Source organism: Rattus rattus, chromosome 10 (assembly GCF_011064425.1).
Source record: "Rattus rattus isolate New Zealand chromosome 10, Rrattus_CSIRO_v1, whole genome shotgun sequence".
In the NCBI taxonomy this organism is placed as follows: domain Eukaryota; kingdom Metazoa; phylum Chordata; class Mammalia; order Rodentia; family Muridae; genus Rattus; species Rattus rattus.
In genome coordinates this window covers 31,335,348-31,347,624 of record NC_046163.1, presented here as the reverse complement: position 1 = coordinate 31,347,624, position 12,277 = coordinate 31,335,348, and the positions used below count along the sequence as shown (strand labels likewise).

The window sequence follows — 12,277 nt, the reverse complement described above, 5'->3', positions numbered from 1 at the left end:
GGCCTTCTTTGATAAGTGCAGGCAACCGGTATATATATCGGGCCAGTGTGTGGCAAGGCATGGATGTCCTGGGAGAGCATAGGGAAGAATGAGAACAAATTCTTAAAAGTCAAACTTTAACGGTACAGTTTCCAGGGGAATAGGAGGAGTGATTCAGAAGTTGGTGGGTGTGGAAGGGGGAACGTGGAGAACCTGGACCCATAATGCATTGCGGATGAGAATATGTTCCCTCGGGGGACGAAACTTACCACCGTACAGCCCAACAGTCCCACTCGCAGGAGTCTCCCCAGGAGAGATTAAAGCGTACTCGCGGGTACACAAGAATGCTCACGGCATCGTTCTTTATAAAGCCCCAAACTGAAAACAGTCTAAACTGCCCATCGAGTGATGACTAGGTGAGCGAAATATGATCTATTCATACACTGGGATGTTACTCTTAAATTAGACGAAGTTCCGATGTGTGTTGCATGTGAGTAAATCTTAAAAACAGGCCAGGTGAAGGATGCCAAGACCAATGGCCACCCCCACACCCGTGTGATGTCACTTATATGAATATAGAAAATGCAGGTTCATAGGGACAGCCATGGTGGTTGGGATCTACAGATGAAAATGAGGATTGTGTACATCCAAATGGTTCGGGAGATATTTTCGAAACAATGGAACCATTAAAATGACTATAGCAATCTATATACCGAACTACAGTTATACTATAGAAGTTTTATGAAATGCGAATTGACCCCACAAGGCTGGTAATTTTATTTACATGAAGTGTGCACCGTGACCAGATACTCGGTAAGCTTTTTTCTGTGAGAAAGGAAGGAACCAAGGCCAAGGGTGGTGTGCACAGCCCTTGGGTTCCCCAGCCCAGGATGGGCACCCTCACCAGGAACACACAGATGAGACTACCTGACCTTGGATTTTCACCTTCCAAACTGAGCTAATTAAGCCCCTTTTCTTTTTATAACAAATTACCGCTTCCGGTATTTCATCATAGCAACAGCGAGCACTAACAGTAGTGTGTATCGGCCGCCCCATCATGACTCACAGTAGACAGCTAATTTCCATTTTCACTCAAGAATGCGCTCAATGAAGCAATATAAATTTAATTTTATTAAATCCTGTGCTTGGAGGCATCTCTTTTTAACAGCCTCGCAGTGCAGTAAGAGATCTGCATAAAGCATTTCCTCTGCCTACCCAAGAACAGCGTCCTCGTGAAGAAGAGCAGCACGGTTGATGGAGTTGTTAGCTGAATTAGCAGCTCCTCCTTCTACTGGAAGAGCAGTGCTCCTTTGCAACAGAGACGCCTGGCGGGCAAACCACTGATGCTCAAACCTGGGAATCTGCCATGCCTTTTTCTCAAAAAATGATTGAAGAGAGATTCCCACTTTGAGGAAAATAATTGACAGGAGTCTGTTTTGGGTTTTGCTGGTGATAAAATTCAGACGTTAACCACAATCTGTAATGTTGAAAGGCTTTCTGTCTACCATTATGAACTTGGAGTGGGCAGAGATTTCAACCAATGCATATTTCAGAATAATATGAACGAAGTGTCAGAACTTGGAGATTATAGATAGAAGTGGTGATTCTAGACATTTGAGAACTTGTGGCCTAGTGACCAACAGTGTGAGCTCACTGTCAGGCTGCCGGGGTTCAAATTCCAGTCTCACCACTCGTTACTTATGTAACTCAGTTAAGTTCTTCATCTCTCGGTGCCTCAGTTTGCTAATCTATAAAATGGGGACGAAGTGATCAGGAATAGTGTTATATGCTGTAATCTCATTGTGCTGGAGGTGAGGAAAGGAAGGCTCACTATCTCGAGGGTAAAAAGGAAGAGTGACAAAATGCCTCATAGCTTGGGGAGGTGTTGTGGGTATGAAAAAGGAGTTAATGTATGTAAATACTTATGAATGACATATATGTCCATATATGTAAATTCCTTAGAATACTGTCTTCCTCAAAATAAATCCTCGATAACTTGTTACTACTGATCTTGATAAGTTGTAATTTATAAAATAAAAGCTTAAATGCATAGTAGAAAGTTTTGCCATTGAGCCTGCCATTTGGGAGTTTGTTCGTAACATAGCAATTATATATTTAACATATATTATGAATAGCAGATATAAGTGTGTATAATAGGCTTTTAAGGGAGAGTTGAAGAGGTATATAATTATGTTGGGTAGTTTGGTAAGTGAAATATAAACAGGTTACAGTCGTGTGACTTGCCAGCTCCCTGCCTCTGTGATGTGGAAAGTGATGATGTTATCATTTGAGCTCTAGGAATTTAGGAGATTGTACGATGAGGGGGAAGTGGCAGACCACACCTGCCTACTTATCAGTGTTTAAGAAAACACACAGCTTCAAGGACAAAGTATCCGACTTGGAAGAAGTCTGTGTTTTCCACCCTCCCAGGAGGGAGGTTTCCTCTCAGCTCTTCTCTAAGAGGTACAGAGAGGCAGGTCTCTTGATGGGACTGTTTCTTCACACTGCTGTTCCGTCCTGAGCACCGTGCATGACACTTGAGACCCTTATCAGGCAGCGCAGCCCCAGTGGTAGCAGTGGACGTGGCCTGGGCTACTGTAGCTGCTGTGTGCAAGACCCAAAACTATGTGTTGTTCCCTGTGTTCCCCAGCAGAGGAAATAGTGTATAGCTCATACATGTTTTTAAATTTATTCTGTTGATCATTAGCGGGCATGGCCAACACAGCATGTACGTGGAGGGAGCTTTGGGAGTTAGTTCCCACCTTGCATGTAGTTTCTGGGGATGGGACGAAGTCATCAGGCCTGTACACTGAGGACTGTGACTCACTGAACCATCGTACCAACCTTATTTTATTCTTCTTCAGTGTTCATAATACACTATTTTACTGTAAAGAAGGTAAGGTGACCTGTAGGGAAACGGTAATTGTTCTCCTTTTTCCAGAACATGAAATTACCATTATTTTCAGAGTTGGTAATATTATGTTAGCCCATTTGTGTTTGATGGTAAATAACAACTGGTATAAAGGTTGCTGGAACATCACTGACTGAAATGGCATCTCTTCAGAAAAATGGGGACACAGAAGAATCCATTTGGGGTCCATGGGTTTCACGACATTCGGGTTACACCACATGAGGTGAAGCCGGTGAGCTAGCCCACTGTGGTTTTTTAGCTCCTAAATTAAATAATGGTCTCTTCGATTTTGGCCACATTTCAAGTTCTTTAAGGATGAATAGCCTCCTGTTAATGAGGTCTAGAATGTTCTTTCCTTCCACTTTAAGGGTATGTTTTTCGAGCTGTGTGTAAAGCACGTCGCATGTGTCTCTGAAGCACAGGACGGATGTCTTTTTGAGACAGTATAGGTACTGGTACACCAGCACTTTAATACTTGAATATCTCTTCCTCATGTGCCTGCTCTGCTGGAAGTACATAATCTTGTCAAGCTAAAAGCCAAAGACTTTTATTGATCCAGTAGAATCTAGTCCCAACATTTACTGTAAGTAAAGCTATTATTAGCCCTTTGCAGTGACGTCCTTGTCCCAGCTAGCGTCCTACCCACACTCTGCATCTTACTGTCTTACAGGACAGCCAGTTCACCTGGACAGGTAGACAGTGCCTGCAGTTGTCCCGGTCCCCTCTTCCTGACACTGGAACCTTTTGTCCATTCTCTCCCTATTAGAAACCAGTAATTAAAGCCTAGCTGCATGCTGTTTTCTACACAGAGTGGTTGCCAAGACAACGCCTCCTTTCATTCCAGCCCTTCCTTGTTCAAATGTCTGGCGGGTTCTGCCTGTGCTGTGTAGCACCTTTGCAAGGACCTTTGTCTTTGTGAGGGACACAGCTTCGATGGAGGGGCTTTAGTAGATCAGAGGTCGTGAGGAAAACGCTTGCTATGGCCTGGCCGCAGGTTCTTATCTTCCCTCTTACCCTTGTGCTTGCATTTCAGGAAAAAAGTGCCAGCTCGAACACAAGGCTCAAAACTAATAAAGAAATCCCTGGCTTCGTCCATCAACCCAGAGCAAAGTAAGTTCTCTTTCTGCTTTCCCCGGATTGTCTCTAAAACCCCAGTTGCCTCTCGGGTAATCGGGGCTTATTATAAAGCTTTAGTTATTGAGATGGTTAAAAACAAAACAAAGAAAATGGTCTCAGAGCATCCTCAGTGCATATCAAACCTGACAGTTCCAGGCCAGTTAGTAAAATAAATAAAACAGAGGGATAGCCTTGTGGCTCTCATATAGGTGGGGAGGGGGCAGTTCATTAAGATACAAAAAACGCACAAATCTTACAGAAATGTTCTAATCCATGGGCGCATTAAGCTTGTGAGCATATGTCCATCAGAATATACTATAGCGGTCACAAAGCCGAGAATGACACACAAATGGCTGGGTAGGTTTTCCAGAATATAGAAAATAATTCTGCAAATAAAATGGCAAAACCCAGAGAGTAGGCTAACACATGTGAACAGCCGCTTGCCTGAAGAGGAATCCTGAGTGGCTGATCTGTTCAAAAATCGAGTTATTTCATTGCATTAGATTTAAAAAAAAAAAAAGTGTAAGTCTGACAATACAAAAGTTAGCCAAAATATGAGTAGCTAATGCTCTCAACCCCTGCTGTGGGTTACTGGGCAGCGTGACGTCCGGGAAGCCAGTTTCCTGTCTAGTAAAGTTGAAACCAGGCAAACTTCACCCTCTAGCACCGCTGGTGTCCAGTATATGCCCTTGAGAAGCATTTCCCATCGGGCTGGGGACGTGTCCATCGCAGTTTAGAAGATAAACCCAGTGTCCCTCACCGGTGCCATGGGTAACGTGCTGTGGTGTACTCTTTGGATGGGGATGCTGCACATCCGTGAAAATGAATGAGGGAGGGTACGTGTTACACACATCAGGGTGGGCCGTGCTCAGAACGGTAAGGCACGATGTTCCTTCAAACTCAGAGACATAAAATCAATGTTTTGCCTACAAGTATATGGCAAAGTAATAATAAAAAAAAAGCCAAGTAATAAAAAAGCATTATGTTGAAGTGGTGGCTCCTGACTGGGAGAGACACAATTGAGCCAGAGGCTCTCTCCTAATCCGGGTGCTAATTACAGAATTGCTGCTAATAATATGTAATTTTAAGAGATCTTTGACTTGAAAAGTTAAGTTGTGCATTTCCTCAACTGCACAGGCAAAGGTACGTGAAGATAAACCAAGTTGGTTTATCAAGTATGGCTTACCAACATACGGACACTCTCATTTTACTAAAATCAGTCATGTCCTGGCCATGGTCATCCATGACTGCAATCCTCTAGCACTTAGGAACAGAGGCAGGAGGATTGCCACATGTTTCTGGCTGGTCTGCTCACTGAGTTCCCGGCAAACCAAACTACAAAGACAAAGAAGCTGTCTTAAAAGGAGTTAGCAAAATAGTGCACTAGAAAATAGATTTTGATTCATTCGCAGACTGTCCCAGGGCTCACTCCATGCTGGCGACGAAATCACTTTGTCACACGAGACTCTTGTTATATTTCTTGAGAGGCTGTTAATCTTCGCTGTAGTATCTACTTAAGGCCAAGTTAATTCCCGGGAATGCAAGTACGTTTAACAGTCACCTCCTCCACATTCTGACTGCTGTATCAAGCCCATAGCAGAAGTCATTGTTGAGCCTTCCTTGAAAACCTGAGATTAAAACAGACTGCTTTGTGTGGTGGCTGTTCTGGTCTTCAGCTTGCCTACATCTGGAATTAACTAAAGCCTAAATGGCATACCTGGGAAGGGTGTTCTCGCTCTCTCTCTCTCGCTCTCTCGCTCTCTCGCTCTCTCGCTCTCTCGCTCTCTCGCTCTCTCGCTCTCTCGCTCTCTCGCTCTCTCTCTCTTAAATCATTTGAAGTGGGAGGATCCACTTCTAACCCAGATCCTTGAGGTGGGAAGATAAACTTTTAATTCAGGTCTTTTGATGTGGGCCACGTCTTCTGCTGAATGCCTGTATGAAGGACATAACAGAAGGAAGCTTTTGCTTGCTCTCCGTTCCCTCGCTGGCATTCGAACCTACTTTTCCAGATTCTAGCATATACTGAAGACCAGCTCAAGCATCTATGCTCTTGGACTCAACAACTACTGGGTTCTTCAGCTTTTCATTCATAGGTAGCTATTGTTGAGTTAGCTGGACCACAGCCTGTAATCTCCTCTTCCTTTGTTCCTTTGTGTGTGTGTGTGTGTGTGTGTGTGTGTGTGTGTACACATATATACATACACTATACATATACATACATACATGCATGCACACACGCACACACACACACACATTCAGTCTCTAAGTTCTGTTCCTTTAGAGAACCCTGACTAACACAGGCCAGTATCTGTGAGTGACTAAGCCCTTGACCCACATGGCAGTGAGTTTCCTCAGCGGGTTAGGGAAGGACTCAGAGATTTGATGTACACTTCAACGAAAAATGAACAGTGTAAATGTACATAGGATTCACTGTGTTAGAGTGATGGCACAGCTGACTGTCTCCCCCTGAGACCCATGCTTCTTGTCACCAGGCCGTCCCCAGGCAGCCTCTCTGATGCCTGACACTGCTGTGTACTCCGTCTGTCTTTGGAGACCACAAGACACCTAGTCACACAGCCACTCACTTCCCATGCAAGCACCCTGAAGTGGGCTGGTTTTTAAGACGTGTCCCTTGGATCTGAGTTCTAGGAGATAGCCGCAGGGATGGGAACTGCTCCATACTGCTAGAGAGAACACCGTCAGTGTGGATACCTGGAAACTGCATGGTGTGCAGGGGCAGACCAGACTGCAGCTTTCAGAGATGCGTATTAAATGAACTCATGTGCTGTCTTGAGAAATCGCATTTTCTGCACACCAGTGTGTGTGTGTGTGTGTGTGTGTGTGTGTGTGTGTGTGTGTGTGTGTTTTAAGTTGCAAGTGCAATCTCGTGTGCTTGGAATGCCTTGTGAGTGAGGGATAAAAGGACAAATGCCCTTAAATGGAGGCCGCATACATGGAATACAAGATGCTTGCCCAATGAAAGATGGGTCTGCCGTGTAGCCCAGAGCTCTGCAGCAATGCGCAGTACCACACGGGTCCCAGCAGCTTGCTATTCATCCTACACAGAGCATGCTGCACTATAAATTTTAAAACTACAACCCAAGGCAATAATTGGCTTTTTAGCACAGTCTGAGGCACTGCCAGGTAAAAGGCAAGAGAGGGTTCCTCTGGGCAGAGAGACACACGGCTGGGAACTAAGCCTGAGCCATCGGCTGTGGCGTGTAATCAAGGCTCTGGTCATGAGTTTGGGTTTGAGTTTCATGGGCACTGACATTGGGTTTTTGATTTGTTTGTTTATTTTCTGAATGAATGAATGGATGAATGAATGAATGAAGCTTTGTATGAACCACCGCTGGGAGTGTGTCAGAACTATTAGAATTAGAACAAACGAAAAGCACCACAGCGACAGGGACACCTTGTAAGTCCGATCTCCATCACTAAGACAAACTTCCGAGAAGACACCTGAAGAGAGGAAGCTTCATTTCCTTCATAGTCTTCTGCTCTGCTGTTCCTTGGCCTCTGAGGAAGCAAAACCATCCCGGCCAGGAGCATGTGGTACAAAAAAGCTGCTTACCCCATGGCAGCCAGGAAAGTGGAGGCAGGAGACAGAGACAGAGACAGAGAGATAGCGTGAGCATGTAAAGAGAGACAAAGGGCATCCTTCAGGAGCTTCCCCCACTGGCCTCCAGCCTCCTCAGTAACCCTCAGTCAGTGATGAGCTTAATGGTCCCCACTCCCAAGACCCTTCCCTCTGAATCCTAAGCCTCCGAGGCAGTGCCTTTAGGAGGTCATTATCAGATCTAAACCATATTATAGCTATATATTATGGGCTGAAGTTTCCCATCTTTGGAAATTGCATATGTCACAGAAATGGAAGCCGAATGCCTTAAGCTCCGGAGGCCATTTTGCCTGTCATCCCTTCACTGGATTGCTTTGCATTAAGATTCCATAGTCACTTATCTGAGAAGCAACAGAAAGAAAAACCTCTGAGTGGTTTTCCAGAGCTTTGCAGTGCCTGGGGTATTCACTGAGCTTTGATGGTGAGTGCGGATACCAGAATATAGCTTTGTATAAGAGTTGGGTCTGGTCAGTATTACCCCACATATTCATGCTATATAAACTTGCCTGCAGCAGAGCAGTCCCTTCCTAGTATGTAGAGAGGAAGGTTAAGAAAATCAGTGGATTGTGCCTCTCTACCCAACTCCCAGTCATCAGTTGTGTCTCAGGAAAAGAAGATGCTTAGAATAGAGGTGGTACCCAGGGACCTGGTCCTCACAGAGCAGTTTGTCTCTTAAATCAGGTAAATTATGGTATCACACTGCTGCATTGGTAGGATCTCTTCGTGGTTAAGGGGAGAGTCCATGTGTATCCAGGCAGCCTGTCTCATCAGAGCAAAAATTCTATGGGATTTTATTCTCTAAAGGAATCTCTGTAGAATTCCTTCCGGAATGAACCCATGGAAAACAGAGTAAGCCTTCCTGTTTCTACCTTGCTAAAAGTAAGATGACGGACAGGTAGCTAGGACCTTGTTCCTCTGGCAGTGTGCCACAGCCCTCTGGCAGAAGCATGTGTCTGAAAGAGCTCTGTCCTGCATGAGGTTTTGACGATGAGAAGCCCCCTCTCTGTTCCCTCAGTTCCACCGACTGCAGGGAGCGGACTGCATTTCGAGAGTGAATCTGCCTGGTTTGTCAAGGCAGAGGCAGCACTTCCTTGTCAGTGGGCAAACTAAAGGCACTGAGGTTTTTGTGCTTGTGTCTCCACACACGTCCGTGTCAACAGCCTTCACCTTCAGCCTAAGTTCCTGACACAGAACCCATGAGCTCCCTGTAATCACAGCAATGGCGGACACACTTGCAGAGTCAAGGTTTCCCACTTCACCCTCTGTCCCCCATGCCTAGGGACGACTGCCCACCAGGCATTGCTGTTTTCGTGTTGTAATCATTAAATAAGGATGTAAGTGGAGGTTGGCAAGGGCCGCCGATGGTTAGCGGAAAGCCTGCTTATGTATGAAGAGAAGCGTGAGGTCAGGCACCAATCTCACCCATGTGACAAACCACACTGCCTCTGTGAGGGGTCAGGAGTCACATGAATCTAAATAGCATTCCATCAGTCAACTAGATATTAATTGCCTTGCTGTTACAATGCTAAGAAAAACAACCAGGGCGCTAGAGCTGGATCAGAGGTTAAGAGCACTGACTGCTCTTCCAGAGGTCCTGAGTTCAATTCCCAGCAACCACATGGTGGCTCACAGCCATCTGTAATGGGATCCGATGACCTCTTCTGGTGTGTCTGAAGACAGCTGCAGTGTACTCGTGTACATTGAATAAATAGTTCTTAGGAAGGAAGGAAGGAAGGAAGGAAGGAAGGAAGGAAGGAAGGAAGGAAGGAAGGAAGGAAGGAAGGAAGGCAGGCAGGCAGGCAGGCAGGCAGGCAACCAGAAAGTTTGCACCATGAACACCAAAACCTAAAACGCCATTTTCATGGAGTCTCCTGGACATTCGTCCACATAGACATGTGTCTCCTCAGTGTTCTATATGAAGACACACACCTGTTTTTTAACATCTTTGCTACCTGTGACCCACAACTGCTCAGAGCCTGGCCAAGAACAAAATCCAAAGTATGCCCAGGCAGCAAACCGGGGCGCCAGACGGTTCATGTTCTGCGCCCTCACGGAGCCTCAGAGTCTCGCCTTCACTGCAGACGCAGCTGAAAAGGAATGGAGCTGACAGAGGACCAGCGCCCTCACAAGAGACAGAGAACAGTCTTAGGGTCAGGCACAGAACTAAAGCACTCGGGCTGCAGGTGATTGGCTGACAGCCGCCCCGTTCATGCTGGTGGCCCTGGGTATCAGTGTTGCAGGAAAGTATGGTGATTTAAGGCTGCCAGCATGGCCTCTGGTCAACTTACAGCGAACCCTTAGAGTGTGCAGTTGGGCAGGTTTGCCTCCAGAATCGCTCAAATAAGCAGCACGTTTTGACGTTTAAGCAGGTAAAGCCGTGAGCGAGCTAGGAAAACTCGCCGTGGCGCACACACGGGCTTTTCTGCTCGGGATTCCACCGAGAGGCTGCTGACTGTGTTCTCTTCATCCCAGATGTCTGCCGTGTCTTTTAAACCAGCATGGGAAAGAGGACCCAGTTCCCAAATAGAGCTTTTCCTTTATTTGAGCGATTTCATAAAAGGATGGCAAAATCACACGCTGGGTGTGAACGTGCTTTGTAAACTGTGAACTGATTAGTGGTGTCACCGGTGTACGGTGTTTGCCTTCCATAGCACAGCCGATGTCAGGTGCTCACAGATTTTTAAGTCTTGGCCTTACACCTAGAGGAGAGCTTCTCGTGGGGGTCCTGTTCATGGAAAACCTGCACGGCTTCAGGACGCTTACCCCTTCCTGGGACCTCTGAAGGGTGAAGTGTCAGTCTAATGGCACATCGCCTGGGCTTCTCCCTACACTCAACTTAAAGCAAAGACACCATCCTAGGCCTGCCCTCCACCCTCATCCCTAGACACTGCAACCAGTGTAGTGTGGGTCTCTCACCCAGGGCCCTTCGCCTCCGCGGAATATCTGCAGGTTTTGACAGGCTGAAAGGACCTCATGAGTAGAGAACATTGTGCCACGCCTTTCCCACCCGTGACCCCTGTGTCTTTGTGTTCTTCCCAACACCCTCCATCTAACTAAGCAGATACAACAGAGCAAACAAGCACACGACTAAGGGCCATTCAAAGGCTCTGCTTAACTTGTATCCCAGTGGAGTTTCAGCCATTTAAAGGTGCAGAAACTGGTCAGGGGCAGTGCAGCGTCAGGCTGCTCGTGTGTCGCCAGCCGGTGCTCCCAGTTGAATGTGCTGGTGCTGCAGCCTCTGTAAGATCCGTATTCCACACACAGGGCTGAAAATGCCACACGTTGCATGTCCTGACTTTCTTCTTCTAGAATCCCAAATGTGTTTTTAAAGAAAAAAAAATAACTGGCAAACCAACCGTGCCCAGTCATAACAGTATAAATAAAGTTGTATTCCTCACGTCATGAGCACTCGTACGTAGACTTAGGAAAGACGTTTGCAAGTCCAGTGCCGTGACATCTATTCTAAAGTAGCTTTGGGGGTTTGAGTGGGAAAGTCTGCAGTAAGGAGCTGTGGGTCCCAGAGTTTCAAGGTCCACCGTGGTGTACTCCAGAGGGTGTGGTTTAAGGAAGCGTTGGAATAAGCACTCTTCTCTTCTTTGTTTCCCAGCATGCACATCTCTGAAAGCCAACAGGAATTCTTCAGAATGCTGGATGAAAAAATCGAAAAGGTAAGGAGGCAAATGAATTACTTCAAGATGAATGCACTAACCGCAAGTTCGGAGAATGATGCTTTTAACCCTGTGTTCTAAATCTTCTGGCAAAGGATTGGACCAGAACGTAACAGAGTATATACAGAGATGATGGGATGATAGAGGCCCCCAGTGCCGTAGGCTTCTCTAGCTCATTCTAGTAGGTCAATCAGGGAGAGCCCGTTGAAAAGCTCAAACCTCACACTGCAAGGGGTGCCACTGCCTGCAAGAGTCCATCGAGCACCCCCATGCGCCTGCCACCTCTGAGTTCTTTACAGACATCCTGTACTTGTTTGTATTCTTGCCCTCCTCTAGGCAGTGACCTTTTTTGCCTCCAGAGCACACCAGCTCTTACCGTAACACAGAGGGCTATTGTCTGCATTTTGCCGAGACTCCCAATGCTTGAGTCACTCTCCCACAGTTGCCTGGCTAATCCAGTGCTCCTACAGCTTCACTTTCTACAGTTTCAATTACTCAAGAGTCAAGGGAGGTCCAGAAACACTAGTGAAAAGGGCAACCAAGAATTCATAGCTCTTAAGTAACTCATAGCTATTGTCATAATTATTAATCGTTGTCGTTAACCTCTTACCCAGCCAGATTCATACATTCAACTTTACTATACATACATAAGTGTGTGTGCACGTATTTTCACACACAGCCTAACTATCGTCCAGTCAGTGTGCATACACGAGGGTGATCCCCTAAGGTGACAGATCTGGAAATTCCTCACACTCAGTTCTGTCGGAGCTGTGCTATTACACCACAGCATTGCTTGCAAGTTTGCGGTGATGACACCGTGCAAACCATACTCCACTACCAACTGCATGGAAGGACAGCACGTACACTTATGGTGCATGATGCTGGGTAACAAAGGGCTATACACCACTGCCTACGTTACTTGTAGCTGTTTTAAATGTATGCCTTCTACTTATAACAAAATATAAGTTATTAAGAAGTGGTGGC

General features: G+C 46.1%; 1 protein-coding gene across 1 annotated transcript in view; it reads left to right on the top strand.

The window, feature by feature from the left end:
- C10H1orf21 (chromosome 10 C1orf21 homolog) overlaps window positions 1-4,195 on the top strand; it is a 96,268-nt gene extending 92,073 nt beyond the window's left edge. The window contains exon 3 of the mRNA XM_032914843.1: window positions 3,924-4,195. Within this exon, the coding sequence (XP_032770734.1) occupies window positions 3,924-4,004 (81 nt within the window). The 3' untranslated portion in view covers window positions 4,005-4,195. The remainder of the gene's footprint in view (window positions 1-3,923) is intronic.
- The last annotated feature ends 8,082 nt before the right edge of the window (window positions 4,196-12,277 follow it).